Genomic DNA, 26,115 nt, shown 5'->3' with positions numbered 1-26,115 from the left:
ATAGTATGATTTGTTTTGTATTCTCTCTGGTGGTTACCTTCTAGTCAATAGGGAGGCACAAATGACACAGCCCAGGTGTCAGATATGGCCTCCCTCCCCCTTTAAGATCTAAAAGCAGTGAGCTTGAACTTCGATTTTTACATTGATTTTTACATTTGATAACCCTTGTAAGTTGGAAGACCTCCTGGAGATTTCCGCAAATTCCACGAGGGCTTGTGTTCTCTTCATCTCTGCCTCTACTCTCCTTTTTCAACTCAGGAAAACAAAGCCCATTGCTCAATTTTCCCAGTCACTCATCCTTACAACTCCTCTCTCAGAAAGCATTCCTGAGTGTAATGGCCTTTACTGAAGTCTTGAGAGTCACAGAAATTGGTTACATTATATGTGCAACAAACAACTTCTCCCATTTAATGCATTCCAGTGTTTAAACACCCTTTGTATACCTGCCATGGGAGGGTTTCTTCTGACCCTTTATCCATGTAGCACCTACACTTACAATGATTTTCTTACTCATCTTTTTCCTTTCCTCCCCCCAGCTCTCTTTATTACCTCTCTCACCCATATTGCTAAGTGAATTCCAAATTCTTTTCCTTTTTTTGCACAGAGCAAGTTGGTGTCTCCCTTCCCCTCTCACACTTACATATCCACACTCCTCAAGGTCCTAAGTAGGACAAAAGGACCTCTGAACATTAAGGTCTATCTTTCTTGGAAGGCAGTTGTGGTTAAGAAAATAGCATTTTTTGTTCTGTTATAAACACAGTGTTTCCTGTTTATTGAGGGCTTACTATGTGCCTGGCTTACTATGTGCCTGTCAGGTGCTTTCCAGTAGCTCTCTCATTTTGTTATTTGATCTTCACAACATTATTGCTCTTTCTACAAATGAGGATGAGGTGCATGTGTCAGAAAAATGGGGTAATTTACATAAGATCACACAGCAAGTAAGTGTGTAGAACAAGGATTGAAAACCATATCTGTCTGGCTCCAAGTCTGTGCTCTGTCCACTTTAATACATGGTCTTTCAGGGAAAAAGGAGAAAGTGATGTGAAGACCTGAGGTGATGTAAACACAATACCATCTGTTCTCATATTGCCTCTCAACTCTAAAAGGGTGATTTTATGTGTTATCTCATTATTCTTGTGAAGAATGAATAATCATTATCATGACACCCATTTTGAAATGAGGAAACTAAGGCCTTATGGGAGAAAGGGAGTGAGGGAGCAGGCAGTGCAGGATATTTGATTTTAAGATCACAGAGATACTAGTTCTGTGTGATTAAGAAGTTCAAGGTATGACCATGGGAGGTAATGTGAAGAGGAGACCAAGGACTGAGGGATCAGGAAACCACATGGCTACCGAAGGCACCAGGAGAATGGCAAGACAGGGCTAATGAGAATGACCATGAACCAGGGGCTGAAATCTTCAATGCATAGGAGCACTTGGAGGTCAATCATGTCCTTGATGAGGAAGGGTGGAAGATGGTATGGCTGGAGACCAAAGGAGAAGGAATTTTTGTACAAGGGTGGAAGTGGCAATGCCGACCCCACCTCCTGGTCCTGTGGTGTATGGTGAGTGAGAAAGTGAGAAGCCTTCCTGCAGAGGGTTACAGGAGGAGTCCTGGAGGAGGGCCAAGCTTTAACAAAGGTAAAGAAGTAACCTGAGTACTCTCTGAAGAAGCAGAGGGTGTAGGAGAGTTTGTTGACAAAAGAACAGGATTCTAGAGGGCACAGTGGAAACGGCTGCCAGGACGAGGACAGTGGGGAGGTGAGTGAAAGAGAGTGGGTGGAGAAGCTCAGAACAGTTCAAGGATGAGTCTGAGGAAGAAGTCAGACAACCAGAGGGGCTGTCTACTGGGTGGTTCCTCGGGCCATAGAGACAAATTGTAGATCAGGTCATAATGGAATGTGGGGAAAAATTGTTTTGGTATATGACTCAGGCCTCTAAGATTTTTAAAAATTGAATTATAGTTAATTTACAATGTTGTGTTAGTTTCAAGTGTACAGCAAAGTGATTCTGATATATATATATATATATATATATTCTTTTTCAAGACCTCTAAGATTTGAGAAGGGGGAAGAGCATGGGGAGGGATGATGATTCTAAACCAAAGCTGGCAGCTGGCTCCTGTGACCTCAGGAAGACTTGAAGTCCAGGTCCGCGTGTGAGTATGGGGTGCTAATCACCACTTATACCTGCCTTCTCTGACAGAGCTGGGACTTCCTAATGACCAGGCAAGAACATTTCCTCAGTCCAGGCTACTGCTGGTAATGGGGAGCCATTGAAAATGTTTTGTTTCTGTTTGTTTCTTCAGGGTTGGTGGTAACATGGTGACATTTAGAACAATCACTCAGGCTGCCTACATAGAGGATGGATTGGAGAGTGGAGGCAGGGAGACCCATTAGGAGGCTGTTTCATTAGTTCAGGCAAGAAGTGATGAGGCCTGAACCAGGGCTAGAGCAGCGGAGACGGAGACGAGGGGAAGGGATAGGATATGTTACGGAGGCGTCATCACCAGGCTGATGGGATGTAGGGTGTGAAGGAGTGCATAGGGTAGAGAACAATGCCCAGGTTTCTGGCTTCGTTTCCACCTGTAGACAGCCGTCCAGATTCTGCCTCTCTACCCGGGCTTTTGTGATGAAGCGGTATAACGACAGGGAGGTGCTTTAGAAATGGCAAAGCTACAAATCCATCATCACCTACATTATCATCGAAGCTCTCTGATCACCCTAGTAAGTTCAGTGTATGGAACGAGGCGGAGAATTAAGATAAATCACGATAGTCACCCAGATATTGGGGAGCTCCGGGCCCCCAAGATACCTCGGATTTCCTACACCTGCCCAGAGCTGGGGGCCCGGCGAATAGGGACTCCGCCCCTGGGCGGGGCATGGGTGGGCCCTGGACGCGGTGGTGGCCCAGCCCAGCTGCAGCCCGAGCCTCAGCCCGAAGTCGCTGCGGAGGGGACGAGACCCGCCCCGCCCCGCCCTGCTCCGCGAACCCACTGCGCCTTTTGCCGCCCGCCGCCAGGTCCAGCGGTTCCGCGGCGCTGCCAGGGAGCGAGCCGCTCGTCCTCACCCGGAGTCCCAGGTAAGGGGCGCGGCCCAGCAGCCCGCCCGGGGAGGATCTGAGACCGATTCCCGGCGCAGGGCGCTGGGGACAGTGAGTGGGCGTTGAGAAGGAGCACAGGGCAGCGGAGGGAACACCAAGGAGAAGGGGCCAGGCGAGGCCACTAAGGAGGGGCACCGCGGCAGTGAAGGGGCGCGTAGCCTGGGGAGGAGGCGCTGGGGAGGAGGCGCTGAGGAGGGTCTACCCGAGCTGTGAGGGCCGCAAGGAGGGCTCCAAAAGCAGGGGCAGAGGGATTGGGGGAACGAGAAAGAGGGCGCCGGGGCTGGGGAAAAGGAGGAGCGGCAATTGGAGCGCAGTGAGGGCTCGTTGAGGGGGAAACGCGGGGGGATGGGGGGGAGAGGAGGGAGCTGAGAGGGACAGTGCGGGAAGAGGGTACCAGTGAGCCGAGGGGCGGGGAAGGGGGTGCTGAAGAGAGAGGACTGAGAGGAACGAGGGAAGGGAGGCGTGGAAGTGAAGAGCTAAGGGGAGGGGACTGGCCGGCGGGGGTCCTTTCGAGCTGGAGAGGAGTGAAATGATGAGGGGAAGGGGCGCTGGGCCGGGAGAAGGTAAAGTGAGTGTGGTGTGGTGCCGGAGCCCAGGTGGGTCTAGGCAAGGGGGGTAACCTGAGTGCGGGAGAGGGATGGGGCTTGGAGATGGGAAGCTTGGAAGAATGGGAAGGTGGGAGGCAAGGCTGGGTCTATCCAGGCTGCAGAGAAAGGGGGAGAGAGCCAAGGGCTTGGATATGGGCTGTGGGCACCTGAGTTCTGGCTAGGGGTGGCGCATGGAGAGGCACTGGAATAGAGCAAGGGGTTGGCAGCCGGGAGTGGAGGAACTGTCGGGGAACTTGGAGAGTTTAGGCTGGTAGATGGGCTGGGTCATGGTGCAGAGGAAGCCAGGTGTGGGTTGTGGTGTGGGAGTGGGAAGATGATTGGGGCCCAGAGTGGAGTCCAAGGGCATCTAGCTGGTAGCTGTGTCTTAGCTCCTCAGAAGGCTGAGGAGGGGGCGCAGGCACTGGACCCTGTTACACTGCGACCTGGGGTCAGAGACAAGAAGAGAATCGTTGACAGAGAAATTCATCCACAGGCTGACTCTGTTCTGGAGTCCACGTGTGGGAAGAGATTTTAGGGAGGGAGGTGGCAGCTAATAGAGGTGTGGAGGGGAGTGGGAGAAGGACAGGGCCATCCATCCCAGCTTCTTGGAATCCAGATGGAAAAGGGTGGGGGATAGTAAAAGGAGTTGTGTGTGTGTGTGTGTGTGTGTGTGTGTTTGCTCACCTGTTCTGAGCCTATAAAGGGAGGAAGACAATGGAAGTCCGTGAAAAGCCCTGTCTGTGGTACTGGGAAGCCCTGGTGCTGTGTTTGCCCTAGCAAATACATTCTGCCAGAGGATGGTGGGTCAGGGAAGACTTCTTGGTCATGAAGGATTTAGCTAGCCACAGAGGAAAGAATGTTCCTATCAGAGGAAACAGTATGGAAACAGACAAAAATATAAAATGATCTCTAGTCCAAGAAATAAATCTCCTGTTTCTTAAGGATTACAATATGAAGGGAGACACCAGCAACCTATAGAGGATGTTTAGGAAGGTTTCTCCTCTAAGCTGGAACTTCTATGGTTTCTCATCATCTCCCCAGAGTACAGCACAGGGCCTGGCACACAGTAGGTGCTCAATGAATGTTGACTGAATGACTAATTGAGCTCTGGCTGTGCTCCTGCCTCTCTCACGTACTGGTTTTAATTCTTCCAATAGTTTGCCCGGAAGCCACTTTATTAACTCATTTTATAGATAAGGAAACTGAGGCCCAGGGTGTGATCTGCCTAAGGTTACATAATTGCTTAGAGAGCCAGGGCTCAGCCCAGGTGTCTCTGACTTTGTCTTGTGCTCTTTTCTTCAAAAGAGAAGTTCATCCATTTACTTCTTCACTACATGTATTCAGTTGATCTCTTCTTGCTGGATTTTAAGGCTGTCTCCTCTTCCCTCCTCTTTCCTGGCTGAAGTCGGGTTCTTCCTTAGATGCTTGTCAGGCTCAAAGTGTTGTTTGCTTTTCACACCGACCCTTGGAGGAGCCATTTCCTTCTTTCCCCCAGCCTGGGACCAGATATGACTTCCCTGGGCCTTCATCTGTATTGCTTGTCATGAAGACAGTGAGCTACCCAGCTCTGTCATTTATGTGACTGTCAAAAAAAAGAGAGAAGATCTGATTGACGCTTATCTGACAAATGCAGTTCTGCAGACACCACCTGTGCATTGACCTGTCTGCTCAGATCTGCCTCAGGCAGCTGCCTGCTGGGGTGGTTTTTACTTCTCTTCCGAATGTCTGTGTAGCCCCTGCCCCACTCTTGAGAAGATCCCCTTGGGGGCGTCCACATGAACCTGCCTTCCAACTGTACCTCTCAGCTCTCCCTGTTTTCATACCACCTTCTGGGAAAGCTATGCTGTGTGCACATAAACAAATGTTGACAGTACAGTATGGCAAGTGCTAGGAAAGAGATCTCAGGGTGCTGGGGATGCTTTTCTACTCACCCTAAAATTGTTGTAGTTTTTATTTTCCCTAATCCTAGTCCAATCTGGGGGTAATCAGATGACAGAAGTTCTAGTAATGATGCTCCAACTGACTTGCTGTATGACCTTTGACAAATCACTTCTCTTTGTGGAGCCTCAATTTTTTTTACCTGAAAATGAAGGGGAGTGGATCAGACCAGGAGCTGAAACTATTTTTTACTCTTGCCTTGCACCTATGGCAGACATAGCTAATAAAGGCAGGCACTTTTCCAACTGATTCTACGCAAGGCCAGGTGTAGTTTTCTCCACAGAGTGTAGGTATGAAGCACCCTTATATACATTTTCTTTTTTTTTAATTAATTTATTTTTTATACAGCAGGTTCTTATTAGTTATGTATTTTATACATATTAGTGTATATATGTCAATCCCATCTCCCAATTCTTCATACCACCACCACCCCCGCTTTCCCCCCTTGGTGTCTATACGTTTATTCTCTACACCTGTGTCTCTATTTCTGCCTTGCAAACCGGTTCATCTGTAACATTTTTCTAGATTCCACATATATGCATTAATATACGAGATTTATTTTTCTCTTTCTGACTTACTTCACTCTGTTATGACCGTCTCTAGGTTCATCCATGTCTCTACAAATGACCCAATTTCATTCCTTTTTATGGCTGAGTAATGTTCCATTGTATATATGTACCACATCATCTTTATCCATTCGTCTGTTGATGGGCATTTAGGTTGCTCCCATGACCTGGCTATTATAAATAGTGCTGCAGTGAACACTGGGGTGCATGTGTCTTTTTGAATTATGGTTTTCCCTGGGTATATGCCCAGTAGTAGGATTGCTGGGTCATATGGTAATTCTATTTTTAGTTTTTTAAGGAACCTCCATACTGTTCTCTATAGTGGCTCTATCAATTTATATTCCCACCAACAGTGCAAGAGGGCTCCCTTTTCTCCACACCCTCTCCAGCATTTGTTGTTTGTAGATTTTCTGATGATGCCCATTCTAACTGGTGTGAGGTGATACCTCATTATACTTTTGATTTGCATTTCTCTAATAATTAGTGATGTTGAGCATCTTTTCATGTGCCTCTAGGCCATCTGTATGTCTTCTGTGGAGAAATGTCTGTTTAGGTCTTCTGCCCATTTTTTGATTGGGTTGTTTGTTTTTTTAACTATTGAGCTACATGAGCTCTTTATATATTTTGGAGATTGATCCTTTGTCCGATGATTCATTTGCAAATATTTTCTCCCATTCTGAGGGTTGTCTTTTTGTCTTGTTTATAGTTTCCTTTGCTGTGCAAAAGCTTTTAAGTTTCATTAGGTCCCTTTTGTTTATTTTTGTTTTTATTTCCATTACTCTAGGAGGTGGGTCAAAAAAGATCTTGCTGTGATTTATGTCAAAGAGTGTTCTTCCTATGTTTTCCTCTAAGAGGTTTATAGTATCCAGTCTTACATTTAGGTGTTTAATCCATTTTGAGTTTATTTTTGTGTATGGTATTAGGGAGTGTTCTAATTTCATTCTTTTACATGGCTGTCCAGTTTTCCCAGCACCACTTATTGAAGAAACTGTCTTTTCTCCATTGTATATCCTTGTCTGCTTTGTCATAGATTTGTTGACCATAAATGCGTGGGTTAACCTCTGGGCTTTCTATCCTGTTCCATTGATCTATATGTCTGTTTTTGTGCTAGTACCATATTGTCTTGATTATTGTAGCTTTGTGGTATAGTCTGAAGTCAGGGAGTCTGATTCCTCCAGCTCTACTTTTTTCCCTCAAGGTTGCTTTTGCTATTCGGGGTCTTTTGTGTCTCCATACAAATAAGATTTTTTGTTCTACTTCTGTAAAAAAATGCCATTGGTAATTTAATAGGGATTGCATTGAATCTGTAGATTGCTTTGGGTAGTACAGTCATTTTCACAATATTGATTCTTCCAATCCAAGAACATGGTATATCTCTCCATCTGTTTGTGTCATCTTTGATTTCTTTCATCAGTGTCTTATAGTTTTCTTAGTACAGGTCTTTTACCTCCTTAGGTAGGTTTATTCCTAGGTATTTTATTTTTTTGTTGCAGTGGTGAGTGGGATTGTTTCCTTAATTTCTCTTTCTGATCTTTCATTGTTAGTGTATAGGAATGCAAGAGATTTCTGTGCATTAATTTTGTATCCTGCAACTTTACCAAACATTGATTAGCTCTAGAAGTTTTCTGGTGACATCTTTAGGATTATCTATGTATAGTATCATGTCATCTGCAAACAGTGACAGTTTTACTTCTTCTTTTCCTACATTTTCTTATTTAAAAATCACAGCAGCCTTCTGCAGTAGGTAATGTGATCATATCATAGATGAGGACATTGAAGCTCAGAGTTTAGGTGACTTGTCCATGTTCATACATTGACTTACTGGGAAAGCTGGGACCAGTAGCCAGGCTTTTTGTTATAATAAAGCTGCCACTCTAAAATCCCTTCAAATTCCAGTAATCTAAGAGTGCAAACAGCTGCATCAGAAAAATGAAAACCAATAATACAACATTTACATCAATAGTCTGGCATGTGGCAAATGTTCAATAAATTGTTTACTGAAAGGAGTAACATGCCCAAGGATTTACTCTAGGTTCATTGTTGACAGGGTATAAGGATGGATAAAACTCAGCTGAATCCAGAAGAAGAGACAGACAGTTAATTGTAAAACAGGCTCAAATTATGGAGCCCAGATCAGGGAGAGGGCACTTGAACAAGATTTGACTGCAGAAGTGAATTAAAAAGCCAGTGAATTAATATTTATTGAGTACATCCCATAGATCAAGAAACCATGCCAGATTATTTACATATGGTAACTGCTCACTCTGTTGGTACCATAGCTCAGTGAAGTAGGTGGTATTTTCTCTGTTGTAAGGTAAAATGCTGTGGCTTAGAGAGCTGATATTACTCACCCAAGAATTCAGCTGAAGAATAGAGCAGGAATTTTGACCTCTCCCATATTACTTCATGGTACTAGGTCTAGTCTCAGCTGTTAGTTGTTAGCTTGGGCAAATCCTTATAATTTCTGGCCCTCAGTTCCCTTCTTGATCCAATGGGGATAGTAATCTTTGTCCTTCCCGTTTTATCTCCCAGATCTATCTAGAGGATAAAATAAGATAAAGGAAATTGAGGTAAGAATCAAATCTGTTTCAGTAGAGTTATTCTTTGACCAGGGGTTCCATTTCTAGGAATCTCTCCTAAGGAAATAAATAAGAAAGAGAACAAATATGTAAAGAAATGGTCACTGCAACTTAATTTTTATAATTAAGAACAGAAAAATAAATATATGACTTTAAAGAATTGGTCATATGACACAACCATAGGATGGAATAAAGTGTAGTCAATTGAAATCATATTTACGAAAAATTTTTAAAGTCTCGGTATATGATATAATGTTAAGTGAAAAGGAGCAGGATACAAAACTAATTATCTCAGCTATTAAAATATACATGGAAGATATAGACTAGAATGTATTGTGTGTTATCATTTATATATATATATATATATATAAAGTATGAACAGACCTCTGTGCTTATATATGCAAAGACTATCTTTGAAAGATACATAAATTGTTAACCTGTTTGCCTCTGGGGAGAGACTGGTCATCAGGGGTGGAAGCAAGACTTACTTTTCACTGTAAACCTTTAGGTTCCATATTACCTACTTTTTATGCTAAAAGTTAAGAAAATAATGCAAATTGAAGATGGTGATAAAGTAATACTTGCAAATAGTAAAGTTTGTCTGAATTATTTTCAGTGTGTGTATTACCCTTTTTTTCTTAATACTAATTACTTGTTTATTGTAAAAGTGTAAAGGATACAACTCAGGAACAGCCAGATGGAAGAGATGCATAGGGCAGGGTAGGGGGAAAGGGTGTTTTGGAGCTTCCAGGGTCTCTCCTAGAACATCAACGTGATCACCAACCTGGAAGATCTCCACACCTCTTTGGTTAGGGTTTTTTACGAAGATTTCATTACTGTAGGCATGATAGATTAAGTCATTGGCCTCTAGTCATCAACTTAATCTCCAGCCCTTCTCCCCTCCCCAGAGGTTAGGAGGTGGTGCTGAAAGTTCCAACCCTCTAATCATGTGGTTGGTGCCTCTGGCAACCAGCCCCCACTCTGTGGTTGTCCTGGAGCCCCAGCCACCAGGCATCTCATCAGCACACAACAAGACACTTATCACTTGCACTTCCAGAGGTTGCAAAGGTTTCAGGAGCTCTGCCTGGAACCAGGAACCCAGACCAGATACATCTTTTATTATATCACAATATCACAGCGCTCAATAAATGGGAACTGTTATATGGTTATTGTCACCATCATATCTCTCATGGGAAATAATGAGTAATTGACAAATATTTGCTGGTAATATTAAGGCCTAGGTATACTACAATGTATTACCTTTTAAATTAAATAATAAGGTATAATTTCAAAATAGATGGCACTCTGGTACGTGAAAAAATAAAGGAGGAAATAAACTTCAAATGTTAACAGTGGCAGTTTCTGAGTGGATGCCGTGTCTGGTAATTTAAAATTTTCTGTTTTACATTCTTGTGTTTTTTTCTAATGTCTTGTAATGGATATATACTTTCAAAGGAGAAATTTTCTTTTGTAAACAAACAAAGACGACTAGCAGCAGAGTGGAGTGTGGTATGATGTCGTTGTGATTGTTTCCCTTGCTTTGACTTGCTGTTTTGGCCTTTTTTTTTTTTTTCCAAACTCAGCTTAGGAGCTACCCCTACAGGAGCCTCTCCTTGCCCACCATGCCTCCAGGTTGGGTTAGGTACTTCTTATGGGCTTCCTCAGCCAAGGCTTCCCTCTGTCTTATCACTTATCCACTGCTTTGTTACTCTGTGTTTGTGAGTTTTTTATTCTAATCTGTGGCCACTCAGAGGTCGTACACCATGTCTGATTCATACTTGTATTCCTTGTGCCCAGCACAGGGCTTGACCCAGAACAATGTGTTCAGTAAATATTTGCTGAAGGAATGAATGGGAGGAGCTGGGCTCCACCCCAATCCTGAGACAACATTTGGGGCAGGTGCAGTGAGGGGGTGACTCTGAGTAGTGTGTATTTCCTCAATGATGCTGGGGCATGGAGTGAGTGTATGCAGGGTGGTGTGACCATTAAAAGTTAGGTGATCCAGGGTGACACTGGAGATGTGTTCCTGAGTGACCACAGGTCTCTCCTGCAGATGGCTTCAGTGACTGATGGTAAAGCCGGAGTCAAAGATGCTTCTGACCAGAATTTTGACTACATGTTCAAACTGCTCATCATCGGCAACAGCAGTGTTGGCAAAACATCCTTCCTCTTCCGCTATGCTGACGACACCTTCACCCCAGCCTTCGTCAGCACTGTGGGTATTGACTTTAAGGTGAAGACAGTCTACCGCCACGAGAAGCGAGTGAAGCTGCAGATTTGGGTGAGTCCTGGGCATCTTGGGCAGAAGTGTCCCAAGAGCTGACTCGTTTGCTGGTACAAAGGCTGGGCGGTGGGGCCAGTTTAGAACTTCTGGGTTTTATGACATTAGGCACCAGTGCTATTGTGTATCTGGCCCCTGGCCTATCCCTTGTTGGTTTTATACAGTTTTGCTCTCCTCTGGGAACTCAGTTGCTTCTGCTGCTTAACTGTCCAAAAGGTTTTATCCTGGCTTATATGGATGAGTAACCAAGAATCTGGGCTTTGGAGTTATAGACCTAGATTCAGATTTCAGTTCTGCCAGTAACTAGTCATGGAACCTTGACTAAATTACTTAACCTCTCTGGGCCACACTTTCCTCTTTGGGGATTATAATAGCATCTATGTCATAGGGTTGTTGGGTGCTTAGCATAGTTCCCAGAACATAATAAATGCACAATAAATGTTAGCTACTGTATCCATAATCTATCACTCTGTAATCACTTCAAAACTTGATGGCTTAAAACAACAATAATAATTCATTAACACACAGTTGCTGTGGATCAAATATTTGGGAGTGGCTTGGCTTCTGGCTTGTGGTCTCTTATGAGGTTGCTGCCAGATGTTGGCTTAGGTTACAGTCATCTGAAGGCTTGAGTGGGCCTGGAGGATTACCTTCCAAGGTGGCTTACTCACATGTCTGGCACTGGCTTTAGCAGGAGGCCTTCATTCCTTTCCACGTGGATCTTTCCACAGATCTGCTTCACTCCACAGAGTGTCTTCATGGCATCTCCTAGGGAGAGAGATCCAAGAAACCAAACAGGAAGTGGCAGTGTCTCTTATTAGAGTATTCTATTGGTCACTGATTCAATGTAGGAGGAAACTGCACAAGGGTATGAATCCTGGGAGGTGGGGATCATTGGAGACTATCTTGGAAATTGGCCACCACAGCTACTATTATTGGTATTTACCAGTGGTACTAATAAAATTTATATGTATTTGAGATGATATAGCAACATGTACATCATATACTTTTCTATACTTAATTAGCACTGGGATTGGAAATTTTAGAAATTTGTGATTTAAAGTATTCAAAACATATATTATTTATTATCAGTCCACTCAACATTAATACATTGTACATATATGTTATTAGTATAGTCTGTATACAGTACTTTTCTTTTTACAAATTATTTCCATGTGTTAATACTATCTCACAATCAACCCCATGGGACAGATATTCAGAGAGTAATTAATTTGCCTTAGGTTGACCATGCAGCTACAAAATGGAATTCCAACTCAAATCTTCTGATTCTAAAGTATGTGCTCTTTTCTCTACACTGTGCACATTGGGTCTTATAGAGCCCATATTTTCATTTGTGATCATGTTAAGTATTACTTTATATAGAGATAAAAGTTCATTTTGTTTATTTAGTCTCTATTAAAAGCATTGAGGAATCAAACCATTAGAAATGCAAGAAGCTATGCATTCCATTTAGTTCGTTGGTTCTAGAAGTGTAGTCTCCAGATCAGCAACGTCAGCATCACTGGGAATTTGTTAGAAATGCATAATCTCAGGTCCCTCCTCAGACCCAAAGAATCAGAAACTCTGGGGTACAGCCCAACAATCTGTGTTATAACAAGTCTTCCAGGTGGTTTTGAGGTTGGCTAAAATTAAAGAACCACTGATCTAGTTTAACTACCTCATGGTGAGAATCAATAAGCATTTATTAAGTACCTGTTCTGTGCCCAGTGCTTCCATTTATGTAGTCTGACATCCTCCCTGCAGCCAGTGCACAGAGGGGGCTGAAAACAAAGGATATTTGGGGCATGGTGAGCAATACAGTGAAAATGGAACAAGGCTGTGAAAGAGCAGGGAGGGGATGCTGAGAGAGAAATTTGCTGGAGAGGCTTTCAGGTGGTGGCTTGGGAGTCAGGGAGACCTTGGACAACAAACAGAAGGTTTTTGAAATGGGCCAGAGGGTACATGTCTGATTATTCCTTAGGGCACTGAAGAAACTTACTAGAGTTTATTCTTGTCTTTGTATATAAAATAAATGTTTACTAATATTTACCACATGGATTGACATGGATATCTTCATTTGATCTCCACATTTGGTGCTCACAGATCCTACAATCAAAAAATCTTCAGGTGGGAGGAGATACTCTGCCCTTTAAGGGGTTGGCAGTAGTGGCTCCCTCACTCTTTTATTCATTTTCAGACCATTGTGAGCTTTTGCAGTTTTCCTGTGCTTAGTTAAGTGGATTTATTGATTGTACTACCTCATTTTAACTAAATGAACCCCCATGATGGATATGTGGATTTAAAAGAGTCCTACCAAGAAACCTCTGATTGAAGACTATATTAATTATAGTAAGCCTAAGTGAGCACAGAAAATGGCTAGACTGATATCTCCCTGAAACCTAGCACAAGTTCATTGTCAGCCATGTTTTGAGGTAAAATCAATGACAATCTAATTAGATCTGACATAGTCAATCACATTGCTTTTGCTAAAAAAAAAGTTAGCAAAGGGTTTTGTGTGTGTGTGTGTGTGTGCACGCATGCATGCTTTTCTGTAGCAAAAAATAAAAATTTTCTGTATTGTTCATATATGCATTAAAATGTAAACATTTAAATATTATTTGTCATTTTAATGTATTTTAATATTGTTTGTGTACAGAAGTAGGTATAATATGTATGTATATGTAATCTAAGTAAATATACAAATACTGTGAGTGCTGTGCCTACATTTTTCTTACAGGGGTATGAATTTGGAGACTACTACCACGGGCATTGGGGAGCATAGAAGGGTTTTAACAAAGTCAGATTTTCATTTTAGAAAGATTTCTGGCTTCAGTTTGGGAGGGTAGATGTATATGAGGCAAAGAAACTAGTGGTTTGGGGAAGTTATAAGGGCCTGAACTAAATGTATTAGTCTGCTCAGGCTACCATAATAAAATAGCACAGACTAGGTGGCTTAAACAACAGACATTAATTTTCTCACAGTTCTGGAGACTGGAAGTCCAAGATCAAGGTGCCAGCAGGTGTTGATGTCTGGTGAGAGCTCTCCCATTGGATTGCATATGGCTGGCTTCTTGCTGTGTGCTCACACTTCCTTTCCTTGGTGCTCACACTGGAGAGGAGTGAGCTAGCTCTCTGGAGTCTCTTCTTCCAAGAACACTAATCCTATCAGATCAGGGCCCCACCCTTATGACCTAAATTAACCTCAATTACTTCCTTCAAGTCCCCATTTCCAAATATAACCACACTGGGGGATAGGGCATCAACACATGAATTTTGGGAGGCTACAAACATTTGGTACATAACACTGAGAAAGTGATAAAATGACATAAGTGATGGAAATGAGGAGAGAGAATTAAGATTAAAATTTACAGAATTTGATGATTAATTAATTGTATAGGGAGAGGGAGGAACACGTATCTTCTTATACACATCTATTTATACATATTTACTTCTCTGAGAGTTCTGTGATTTTTTAAAGTTGTGTGAGCTTTGGTAAGTCAGTTTACTTCTATGAATAGATAATATTCTCAACTGTGAAGGTCTCACAGGTTTGTTGAAGGAGGGGCTACATGATAACATAGTATTGTGCCTGGCACATAGTAGGAATACAATAAATGTTAGGTTCTGTCCTTTCTCTCCTCCTGATCTTCATGCAAATGGTAACTGGGTTCCCTCACAAGGTTTCCCACCTGTGATTCCAGAAGTGCTGGAATAGCATCCAGGGATTCACTAGCACTGTATGAAGTGTTCAGATAAATTTTTCAAGCTCATTTGATCTCTCCCAGGGGATTTCAAAAAAGTCATTGTCAGGGTGGAAGCTGGAGAGGGAAGAAGAGGAGGTTATGAGCATCACTGAGCAGGACCATTCACAAAAGGAGTTTCTGTCATCTCTGGGGGATAATGATGGTATTGGTAGTGCCTTGTTCCCCGGGGTCCCTTGCCATATAGGTCCCTGAGAGTCTCCTCTGTGTCCAGAGAGGTTAATTATTGTGGAATGGAGAAGAGAATCTTAGTGGGGAGGTGAGGGTAGGGGACAAATCTCATTAATAGAGAATGAGAGCATGCACAGGTGTGGAGGGAGGGAGAATTGGTAACTCCACAGCAACACACTTGACTAGAGGCCACTTACTGCTTGGGTGCTTGTTGCCAAGCAACTCCTGGAGACACGTGGGAAGAGAAGAGTGGGAGAGGGCCTTCCACTACCTCCATGTGGGGCCCATTGCAGGGGATATTGGGTCTGGTGCTGGCCAAGGGAAGGATCCGGGGGTCTGTGGGATGACTGAGCTGACCCACCACTGTGGAGTCCTGCATTCCAGTCCTGGCTCTCCCTGAAGTTCAGTCATTGTGTGATCTGGAATAACCCCTCCCCTCCATGGACCTATTGGGACCTATTTCCCCAACTATCAAAAGGAGAAAATAATCCTTCTTCTTGCCTCATGGGATGTTGTGAAGTTCAAGGGAGGATATGGAAAGGAAAGCCCAAGGAGAACTATGAAGTTTTGAGTAGATCAGAAGGACTATGGATATTGTCAACCATGTGAATTCTTCCTGTACATGCTTTAAATCATTCTTTGTGTCTTCCCACCTTCCCTCTGACCCAGGGAGGTAGTTATCTCCTTAAAGAATGGGTGGTTGAGCCCAGAGATGTCAAGTTACTTGTGCGGAGCCAAACAGTAAACTTCATTCTTTTAAATAGACATTCATCTGGTACTCCCTCTGTGCCAGGCATTGTGCTAGCAGTGGGGAAACACCCTTCCTGCTCTCCTGGAGTTAACGCTGTAGCAGGAAAGATAGATACTAAGTACATGGGTGAAAAATATCTAATTTCATCTGTGGTAAGGGCCGTGAAGGAAAAAAAAAAATAGACTTGTTTCAAACTCAAGCACTGAGTCACAGAGCTCAGGAATCGCTGAACTGTGACTTAGGTCTCATACCCCACATGCAGCTGGGGTCAGGCTCAATTCTATTCACAATTTAAAAGGCTGATGACCTTCGTCACACCAGCTCACTCCAGGCCTGGTCTCTGTCTGGGGACGCGGTGGCAGGGGCCTCCACTGTGGAAGGACAGAATGTCCTCCTTCTCGCTCCCACCAGTGAGGCTTTTTTTGGTGACCTTCTTGTCAAGAAAACTTTAAAGATAGGAGTGTCTCATGTGTCCAGGGTCACTTGTATAGAGACTGGGGAATGGACTGACTGGTCTAACATTTTTCTATCAGGAGTTTGAGAACTCTGTGTTTTGTGAAGGATTTAAAGGCCACTGTCCTCACTCCTGGGCTTGTCCTGGTATTGCTATTCACCATCCTCTTTCTCTCTCTGCAACTCCCTCTTCTGAAACCCTCAGTCACTACAGTGCTTGCATGTACCTCCATTATTCTACTTGTTTTGTTGTGTTGGTGATGATTTTTTTTTTTTTTTTTTTTTTGGCCACACCGTGAGGCTTGCGGGATCTCCGTGTCTGACCAGGGATTGAACCCAGGTCCATGGCAGTGAAAGCGCGGAGTCCTAACCATTGGACTGCCAGGGAATTCCCTTTGGTGATGATTTTGAAAAGATAATGTGTATAAAGCACCAGCGTAGTCTTTGGCATGGAGTAAACACTAAACAAGTAGTAGTTTTTATTAAAGTTCTAGGGAGATCAAGAAATGATACTCCTTGTCTTCCCCCCTTAAGTCTGGAACCAACTGAGAGATAGATACAAGAGTCAGAGGGATGGGGAGTAATGTGACAGCCTTCTTAGTGATAAAACTAGGATGAAGCACATGGCCCAAGTCTTCAGGGAATTGGAGCTGGCTAATACTTCACTCTGAAGTCAGATAGACATACAGACCCAATCACAGGCCGACATGAGTGGCTAGCTGTCACTAGCTCCTACAACATGCACCCAGGGTCAAAGTCCATGTGGCCCAGACTTACTAATGCTTAAGGCTTGAAACATTCCACCTAGGTCTACAGTAGAAGCCTCAATCTCCATGGACAGTCTTCTTCATGGAGGGGGAAAGGAGGGTCCCTCCTCCAACAGCTCTTTTTATAATTAAAGAAATAGAAGTAAGCATTCGCTCCAAAGAGAGGTTGGGAAGAATGATGAAATCTGGGAAAAATAGGAGGAGTCTTAGGGGGTTTCATGGAAATCCTAAATTCCATAGTGTTGAGAGTGACTCCCTACATAACCAGGAGCTGAGAACAATAAGACTAGGGTGAGATAGGCTGTTGGTAGTCAGCTAGTTTCTTTCACTCACTAGCCAACCACCCACATAGCTGCCTCAATGATATTTAGGTTACCACATGGCTTTGGAATCACTTATAAATATTAAAATGTGAATATCAAATCTGGGAATGTCAAAGACCTATATCTTAGGACCAACAATGTAAGAGTATAATAAAAGGTAATGGAGGGCTTCCCTGGTGGTGCAGTGGTTGAGAGTCCGCCTGCCGATGCAGGTTTGTGCCCTGGTCTGGGAAGATCCCACATGCCGCGGAGCGACTGGGCCCGTGAGCCATGGCTGCTGAGCCTGCGCGTCCGGAGCCTGTGCTCCGCAATGGGAGAGGCCACAACAGTGAGAGGCCCACGTACCGCAAAAAAAAAAAAAAAAAAAAAAAATGGAGCTTAGGAATGTGGGGAAAGGCCATACCAGAAACCCAGACTAAGGAGGATTGTGGCTCTTGAGCAGTCATTTAACAAATATTTACTATGCCAGACAATGGGGCTAGAGAAGTTAATATGAATATGACACATTCTCTGCTCTCCAGGAACTGGTGAGAATGAATTTACCTCTGAGCTCCAAAAGTGAAGTAAAATGAGTAACATAATTCTCTTGTTCTGTTAAAGGAAGCAAACTGGGACATCAAGAGAGATTGACTTTTCCCTTGTGTATTTAAGAATAGATAATAATGGGTTATTATACATGATTGGTCAACTGTTTAATGGGCATCTGCATTTGTTTCCTATTGCCTCTCTGACACATTACCATAAATTTAGTGGCTTGAAACAGCATGTATTTATTATCTTATAGATCTGGTGGTCAGAAGTTCAAAACGGATGTCACTGGGTTAAAAATCAAGGTGTTGGCAGATTTGTGTTCCTTCTGGGGGCAAGGGGAGAATCCATTAACTTGCCTTTTCCAGCTGCTAGAGGCTGCCTGCATGCCTTTGCTCAGGGACGCTTCCTCCATCTTCAAAGCCAGCGGTATAAATTCTGTCAACTTCTGTCTCTCTCTGACCTTCCTGCCTTTCTCTGATAAGGACCCATATGATTACCTTGGGCTCTTCTGAGTGATCCAGGATAATCTTCCCATCTCAAAACCTTAATTTAATCACATTTTCAAAGTCCCTTTTGCCATGCAAGGTAACATATTCATAGGTTCTGGGGATTAAGACATGGATATCTTTGGGGGACCATTATTCTGACTACCACAGCATCCATTAATAACATGGAAATGATCTAATATAAATTCTCCCCATTTTTCAAGGCTCTAACTCAGGTTCCCTCTTCTCTAATGATAGCCCCCTCTGCTAACTCCCTGAAACAGGTGCTGTCTCTGTCTTAGGCTAAGACTACCTGCTGAGAATGCCTGTCATCTTCTTAGGTGCCAACAAGCCTGTGAGCTTAGAGCTTATCACATCTCAGTCTCATTCTAGACATGAGGAGGCTGAGGTCCAGAGAGAGATAGGACTTACTAAGGGCTCGTTCCAAAACTCCTTATGCCACCTTCAGAAAGTTGAAATCTGGCCACCAGAACATAATGGGGACCCAGAGAGACTGAGGGGCAGCACAGAAGAGGCCAGAGGCTGAACAGGAACATGAGGGCTGCGACAGGTCCCTGTGGCTCCAGGAATATGGAAACACTTGCTGAGTACAACATCCTGTACTTAGCTCTTACAATATTCAGAATTGATTTTTCTAGGCAGCAAGTTTCCTGGTGTGGCTGCAGAGACATGTTGACACTTTCATCTTCCCGAAGCCGGTAGGAACCAGCTGCTGGGGAGGTTTAATCAGATTTTTAAAATCACAACAAAGACTATGGGAGGTCAAATCAGAATTGCAGGCATAGTCCGCCTTTGTAATTTGCAAATTAATTAACCAGCAATCCTGATTGGCTATTCAAGGGACCTCCACACTTTGGGGCCACCACTGCCTTCCCTCCACCCAAACTGGTGTAGGGGAAAAAGAAATTTGCACATTCATTCAATAAACATGTGTCACATGCCTATTAGGTGCCAGGCACTGTCATCATAGGGCAAATAAACAGCTACAATACAACATAAGTGATATAAAGGGATGAAGAAAGTGCTGTGGGAACACAGGGAAAGGAGCTGCTACTTCTACCTAGAAAAGTTATTTTCCGCTTCACAAAAGAGGGGGCATTTGAACTGGGTGTTGGCAAATGAGTAAGAGTATTTCAGGTTAATGTTGGGGAAGATCTTTACAAGCCAAAGAAAAGACAGGCGCAAAATCACAGTTGCTTTCAAGGACCCATTTTGTGCCCGACTGTGGTAGGCTCTGCAGGGATTCGTGAGACAACATCCCTACCTCTAAGGGGGCGCTCACGTAGTACAAGAGGTATAGCATGTACACAAATAGCGACGATGCTACAGATACGAATGATGCCTTGAGAGAGGTACAGAAAGTTTTGAGAAGTTCAGAGAGGGAGTGCTCCCTCTAGGCTTGAGAGCATCAGAAAGGGCTCCATGGAGGAGGTGGCTTTATGGTAATGCAAGTTGGCTCTAGCATGTAATAACATCCTCAGAGGCTCTCTGTCTCATTCATCCAGCTCTGTGGTCCAGGCTGATCTCAGTTTTTGACTCAGCGTCAGTGTGCTGACATCCCTGCAATTATTTGTATGTTCAAGAAGCAATGCAACACATTGTTGGGGGTGCAGCCTTTGAAGCGAGCCAATCCTGTGCTCCAAACCCACTTCTGCCACTGTCACCTTGTTCAAGTCCCATTATTTCCTTGTACTTCACTTTCTTCTTTCTAAAATAAAGATAATTTTAGTAACAACCACATGGTGTTGTTGAGAGAATAATACAAGATAATCCTTAGCCTAGTGGCTGGTACATAGTAAATGATCCTTAATCGGTAACCTTTATTCTTAATAACTCTGTTACTCTCAAGGGTTGATTTGTGGCAACTGGGAGTCTGAATGTGATCTGAGCTAGACTCTGCATCCTTTTTAGGAGCTGAGGAACATCCACCGGCATTCTTTCTCTGAGTCTTGAGCTGAGTCTGCAGTGGTTGATGGCTGACCCCTTTGGCAGAGCCCTGCCCTGATGGCACATGCTGCTTAGCTGGGGATAGAAAACGATTCAGAAAACCATAAAGAGCTCAGATGTGTGGTGCTGAGTGAATGCAGTAGCATGCTAAGAAGAAAGAGTTCAGTATTGGGTAGAGTGGGTAAGAAAGGCCTCTGGGAAGAAGGTGGGGGGCATTGCAGGGTAAGGCAAGAGAGGAGGGTGTAATAGAGACATTCCAACCAAGGGGGGTGTCGACATAGGCTGAGATGGGGGCAGACTTTAAGGGATAGGGTGAGTTGCCATGTGCTTTGTACGATGGTCTTTCTGTGAGATGACTGGACTCCTCCCTTATCTCCCAGCCACAGCTCCTGCCTCTGCTCCACATCCTGTGTGCAGTAGCCATTCCAGCCACAACAAACTTCTATGCGTTTGTTTGTTTATTTACTCATTCATTCAGCAATATTTACATTGTGTGCACCAAGCATTGTTTTTTGTTTGTTTGTTTTGTTTTGTTTTTTGAGGTATGCGGGCCTCTCACTGTTGTGGCCTCTCTCGTTGCGGAGCACAGGCTCCGGATGCGCAGGCTCAGTGGCCATGGCTCACGGGCCCAGCCGCTCCGCGGCATGTGGGATCTTCCTGGACCGGGGCACGAACCCATGTCCCCTGCATCAGCAGGCGGACTCTCAACCACTGCACCACCAGGAAAGCCCCCAAGCATTGTTTTAGGTGCTACAGACACAGCAGTGAAAGTAACAAATGGAATCCCCTATCCCTCATTCTCCTAGATTTAAGGGGGAGACTGGCAATAAATAAGTAAATACACAGTATGTTCTGTGATGATAAGCACTCTGGAGGAAAATATAGCAGGATAAGGGGGATAGGATAGGATAGGATAGGAGGGCTTTTTATAAATTTAATCAAGGTGGTTATGGTGAACTTCACTGAGCAGGACACTTTTCAATAAAATCCTGAAGGAGGTGTGGGATATTTGTAGGAAGAGGATTCCAGGCAGAAGGAAAGGCAAGTGCAGAAGCCCTGAGGCAGGGTTATGCCTGGGACATTCCAGGGATAGTAGGAGCCCGGTGGGGCTGGAGCAGGAGAGCGGTCAGAGATGAGGCTGGAGTTAGTGGGAGGGCCAGACTGTGTAGGGCCTTGGAGGCCTTTGTAAAGACTTTCGGGTTTTTTTAACCCAAAAAGTATAATTTTTTTTTTTTTTTTTTTTTTTTTTTTTTTTTTGCGGTACGCGGGCCTCTCACTGTTGTGGCCTCTCCCGTTGCGGAGCACAGGCTTCAGACGCACAGGCTCAGCGGCCATGGCTCACGGGCCCAGCCGCTCCACGGCATGTGGGATCATCCCGGACCGGGGCACGAACCCGCATCCCCTGCATCGGCAGGTGGACTCTCAACCACTGCGCCACCAGGGAAGCCCCCAAAAAGTATAATTGATATACCAAAAACTATACATATTTAATGTATATAATTTGATGGGTTTGGACACATGCATATACCTGTGAAACCACCACCACAATCAAGATAATAGACTTATTTATCAACTCCAAAAGTTTCCTTGTGTCCCCTCACCCCCTCTTTTTTTTTTAGTAGTAAGAACTGTTAACGTGAGATTTACCCTCTTAACAAATTTTTAAGTACACGGTACAGTTTTTTTAACTATAGGCATTATGTTGTACAGCAGTTCTCTAGAATTGCACCTTTTTAAAAAAATTAATTTTATTTTTGGCTGCGTTGGGTCTTCATTGCTGCACGCAGGCTTTCTCTAGTTGTGGTGTGCAGGCTTCCCATTGCAGTGGCTTCTCTTGTTGCGGAGCACGGGCTCTAGGTGCGTGGGCTTCAGTAGTTGTGGCACATGGGCTCAGTAGTTGTGGCCCGTGAGCTTAGTTGCTCCGTGGCATGTGGGATCTTCCCAGACCTGCATTGGCAGGCAGATTCTTAACCACTGCACCACCAGGGAAATCCAAACTTGCATCTTGTGTAACAGAAACTTTATACCAATTGATCAACTCCTCTTTTCCCCTCCCCTCAGTCCCTGGAAACCACTGTTCTATTTTCTGCTTTTATTTGACTATTTTAGATATCTCATATAAATAGAATCATGCAGTATTTGTCCTTCTGTGATTGGCTTATTTCACTTAAGTTAATGTCTTCCAGGTTCATCCATGTTGTTACAAATGGCAGAATTTCCTTTTTTAAGGTTGAATAATATTCCACTGTATGTTTATACCACATTTTCTTTATCCATTCATCTATCAATGAACATTTGGGTTGTTTCCATATCTCAGCTATTGTGAATAATGCTGCAATGAACATAGGATTGCATATATCTCTTTGAGGTTCTTATTTCAATTCTTATGGGTACATACCCAGAAGTAGAATTGCTGGATCGTATGGTAGGTCTATCAAAGGACTTGAATAGACATTTCTCCAAAGAAACATACAAAAGGGCCAACAAGTATATGAAAAATGCTCAGCATCACTAATCATTAAGGAAAAGCAAATCAAAACCAGGAGATATTTCCTCATACCTCTTAGGGTGGCTATTATAAAATTAAAAAGATAATAAGTGTTGACAAAGACTGGAGAAATTGGAGCCCTTGTACCCTGTTGGTGGGAATGTAAAATGGTGCAGCCACTATGGAAAACAGTATGGAGTTTCCTCAAAAAAATCTTTGAAGGCTTTGGGTTTTACTCAGGATGAGGTGGGAGGGTTTTGAGCAGTGGAATTACGTGATCTGACCTATATTTTTTAAACTAAACTTTATTTTTTGATAATTTTAGATTTATAGAAAATTTCCAGTGATAGTACAGAGAGTTCCCATATATCCTTCACCCAGTTTCCCTAAGATTAACATCTTATATAACCATGGTGCATTTGTCAAAAGTAAGAAATTAAAATTGGTACAGTTTTATTAACTAAGCTATAGACTTTACCTGAATTTCCCTAGTTTTTCAACTAATGTTCTTTTACTGTTTCAGGATCCAATCCATGTTGCACTTAATAACATTTTAAAAATTGAGATATAATTCATATATCATAAAATTCACCCTTTTAAAGTATACAGTTCAGTGAGTTTTAGTATTCACAAAATTGTGCAACCATCATTACTAATTCCAGAACATTTTAGTGTCTTACATTTTAATATTTAACGGGATTGCTCTGAGGCAGACTTATGTCTATTTCAAGAATAAATTCTAAACCGACAAAGGGCAGAAGCCGGCAGGATCAGTTAGGATTTGTAATAATCCAGGCTGGGAATGATGGTGGCTTGAAGTAGGGGAGTAGCAGTGGTGGTAGTGAAGGTGGTCTGTGGTGGTAGTGAGAGTGTGTATACACTGAAAATATTGTTAACAGGATTTGCAGATGAATTGGATGTGGGAGAGAAGGAAGGGGAGGAGTCAAGGATGAGCCCACATGTTTGCGCTAAGCACATGGAAGGTTGACGAAGCCTCTGACTGAGATATGGAAGACTTCAGGGAAAGCAGGATTTGGGGAGACAATTGGGGACTGAGTTTTGGTTATGCTCAGTTTTAGATGCCTATTAGATAACCAAGTAGAGATACAGAATAGGCTGTTGGATAAATGAATCTGCAGGTCAGGGCAGAGGCCCTGGCTGGAGATATAAATTAGCAAGTCATTAGCATAGAGGTGGAATTTAAAAGAAGCCAACAAGGTCAAAAAGGGAAGGAGTGAATATAGAAACATTCTAAGGATGGAGACCAGAGAAATTCCAATACTAAGATGTGAAGATGAGGAAGAATCGCAAAGGAGACTGAAAAAGAGCAAATGAAAAGGAAATGTGTGGGGCCTTTGCAGCCAAACAGGGAGAGAGTTTTCCAGAGGGAGAAGAGATAACTGTGTCCAATGCTGCTGCTTAGTCTATATGAGGACTGAGACTTGACCACTGGATCTAGCAGCAGGGAGTTCATTGGTAACCTTGATGTGACCTGTTTTGGTGGAGTAGTGGGGATGAAAGCCTGCTAAGAGTGGGAGAAGAGAAACTGGAGATACCAAGTGTACATAGCCCTTTCAAGGATTTTTGCTCTTTGGAAAAAGAGACCACTGAGTGGTAGCTGAAGGTGAAGGGGGATGTGAGTCAGAAGAGGTTTTTGGTTTTTGGTTTTTAAGGTGGGAGAAGTAGCTGCGTGTTTGTGTGCTGGCGGAACAATCCAATAGAGATCAACAAACCAAGCAACCAACAAAGAAATAATACAAAACTGACACTATAGGAGAGAGAAGAGAGTTTCTGGGACAATATCCTTGAATTGGTGAGAGGAGATGGGATCACAAGCAGAGCGCGAGTCCTTGCTAGGAGCACAGACTGTGCATCCATATTAACACGGCAGAGCACAGAAGGAGTGGCCACAGGTGCAGCTAGGGGCTATGTGTGCTGGTGGGAGTTCTCTTGGATACAATTGTTTGGTGGAATAGGAAGCAAGGTCTTCAGCTGAGAGAGGTTGGGGGAGGGCCGTAGAGATTCAAGGAGAGCGGAGGACGGTGGGAGAGTGAATAGACTAGGGAAATAAAATTTGATTGCTGACTGGCATTAAGGCTCCACTTGAAATTAGGGATCATAAATTTAAATTTATGAATTTGAAGCATGGTTGTGTGTTTTTCTCCAACCATGTTTTGCTCTGTGGGTGCAGTCATAGAATAGGCAGTGAGCTGGCTCTAATGAAAGTATTGTTTTGCTGAATGACTATGACAAAGCAATAGAGAGTCAAGAGAGTCAGGGGGGTGTGCAGGAAGCCATTGTCATAATTGGCCATAGAATTCAAGCTGGGCAGAGAAGAGGTGATGACATGAGGGCAGTGAAAAGATGATAGAGGTTTAAGACTCTTGCAGCTGGGAATCTAGAAAGAATGAGCTAGAAAGATCCTAGCGATCTGAGAGTGGGAGGTTGAAGTTCCTATTGGTACTGACAAGGTGCAGGGCATGATTGTGGGTGAGTGGCTGAGGTAGGGGTGGAGATCAGCATCACCGGAGGAGAGGAATTTGAGGGAATGAGAGTTCAAGATGTGGGAAGGCTCACCTCTGTGGCTATGAAATCACCAAGAATTATGGAGAGAGTAACAGTGAAGCAGGAGCTGTTCACTGGTCAGCAGAGGGATGAGTGGGTGGCATAATCTCATGATGTGAGATCCAAAGCTGGAGGCCGTTTTGTTTTTTGAAGGAGGGAAAGAGAATTATCTGCAGGCAGGGGTGAAAAGCAATAACATGTATCCCACTTTCTGGCCCAGAGATTCAAAGGTGGTGAGAGAGGAGCAACCATCAATTTGGAGGCTTTGGGAGAAGCCGTGTCCTCGAGGAGAACCAGGTTTCAATCACAGCAGGGAGGTGAAGAAAACACCCAGACCAGAGGTTGAGGAAAATGAGATTTTCCTGATGACCGACTGTGGGTTTCAGAAGGCCCAGGGAAAGGTTTCAGTGGGGAGAGGAGAAGATAGGATTAGAAAAGATGATGTACGTAGCTGTATGGGAACCAGAGTCCAGTAATTAGGGATGGCCTGGGAGACTTGGGCTTCTTGTCATGAAGAAGTGCTTGCCATGACTCACATGAATAGAGGGATAAAAGGTGCAACAAACCAAATTGTAATGCAGACAGATGGCACCAAGGCAGACAGTGGTTATGAGGAGGGATAAGGGCCTTGCTTTCTCTTTTTTTTTTTTATGAGTTTTTAAAAAAATTTTTTGGCTGCACCACCCAGCAAGTGAGATTAATTCTCCAACCAGGGATCGAACCGCCATCCCCTGCATTGGAAGTGCAGAGTCTTAACCCCTGGACTGCCAGGGCAGTCCCGGGCCTTGCTTCCTCTTAA

General features: G+C 43.7%; 1 protein-coding gene across 1 annotated transcript in view; it reads left to right on the top strand.

The window, feature by feature from the left end:
* Positions 1-2,833: 2,833 nt before the first annotated feature.
* Positions 2,834-26,115, top strand: part of RAB3B (RAB3B, member RAS oncogene family) — a 61,820-nt gene continuing 38,538 nt past the window's right edge. Inside the window, exons 1-2 of the mRNA XM_082615519.1 lie at positions 2,834-3,081; positions 10,826-11,053. Coding sequence (XP_082471645.1) covers positions 10,826-11,053 — 228 coding nt within the window. The 5' untranslated portion in view covers positions 2,834-3,081. The remainder of the gene's footprint in view (positions 3,082-10,825; positions 11,054-26,115) is intronic.

The sequence above is a fragment of the Mesoplodon mirus genome (genome assembly GCF_964341445.2).
Source record: "Mesoplodon mirus genome assembly, chromosome: 3".
In the NCBI taxonomy this organism is placed as follows: domain Eukaryota; kingdom Metazoa; phylum Chordata; class Mammalia; order Artiodactyla; family Ziphiidae; genus Mesoplodon; species Mesoplodon mirus.
This window is presented reverse-complemented; position numbering and strand designations above follow the sequence as displayed.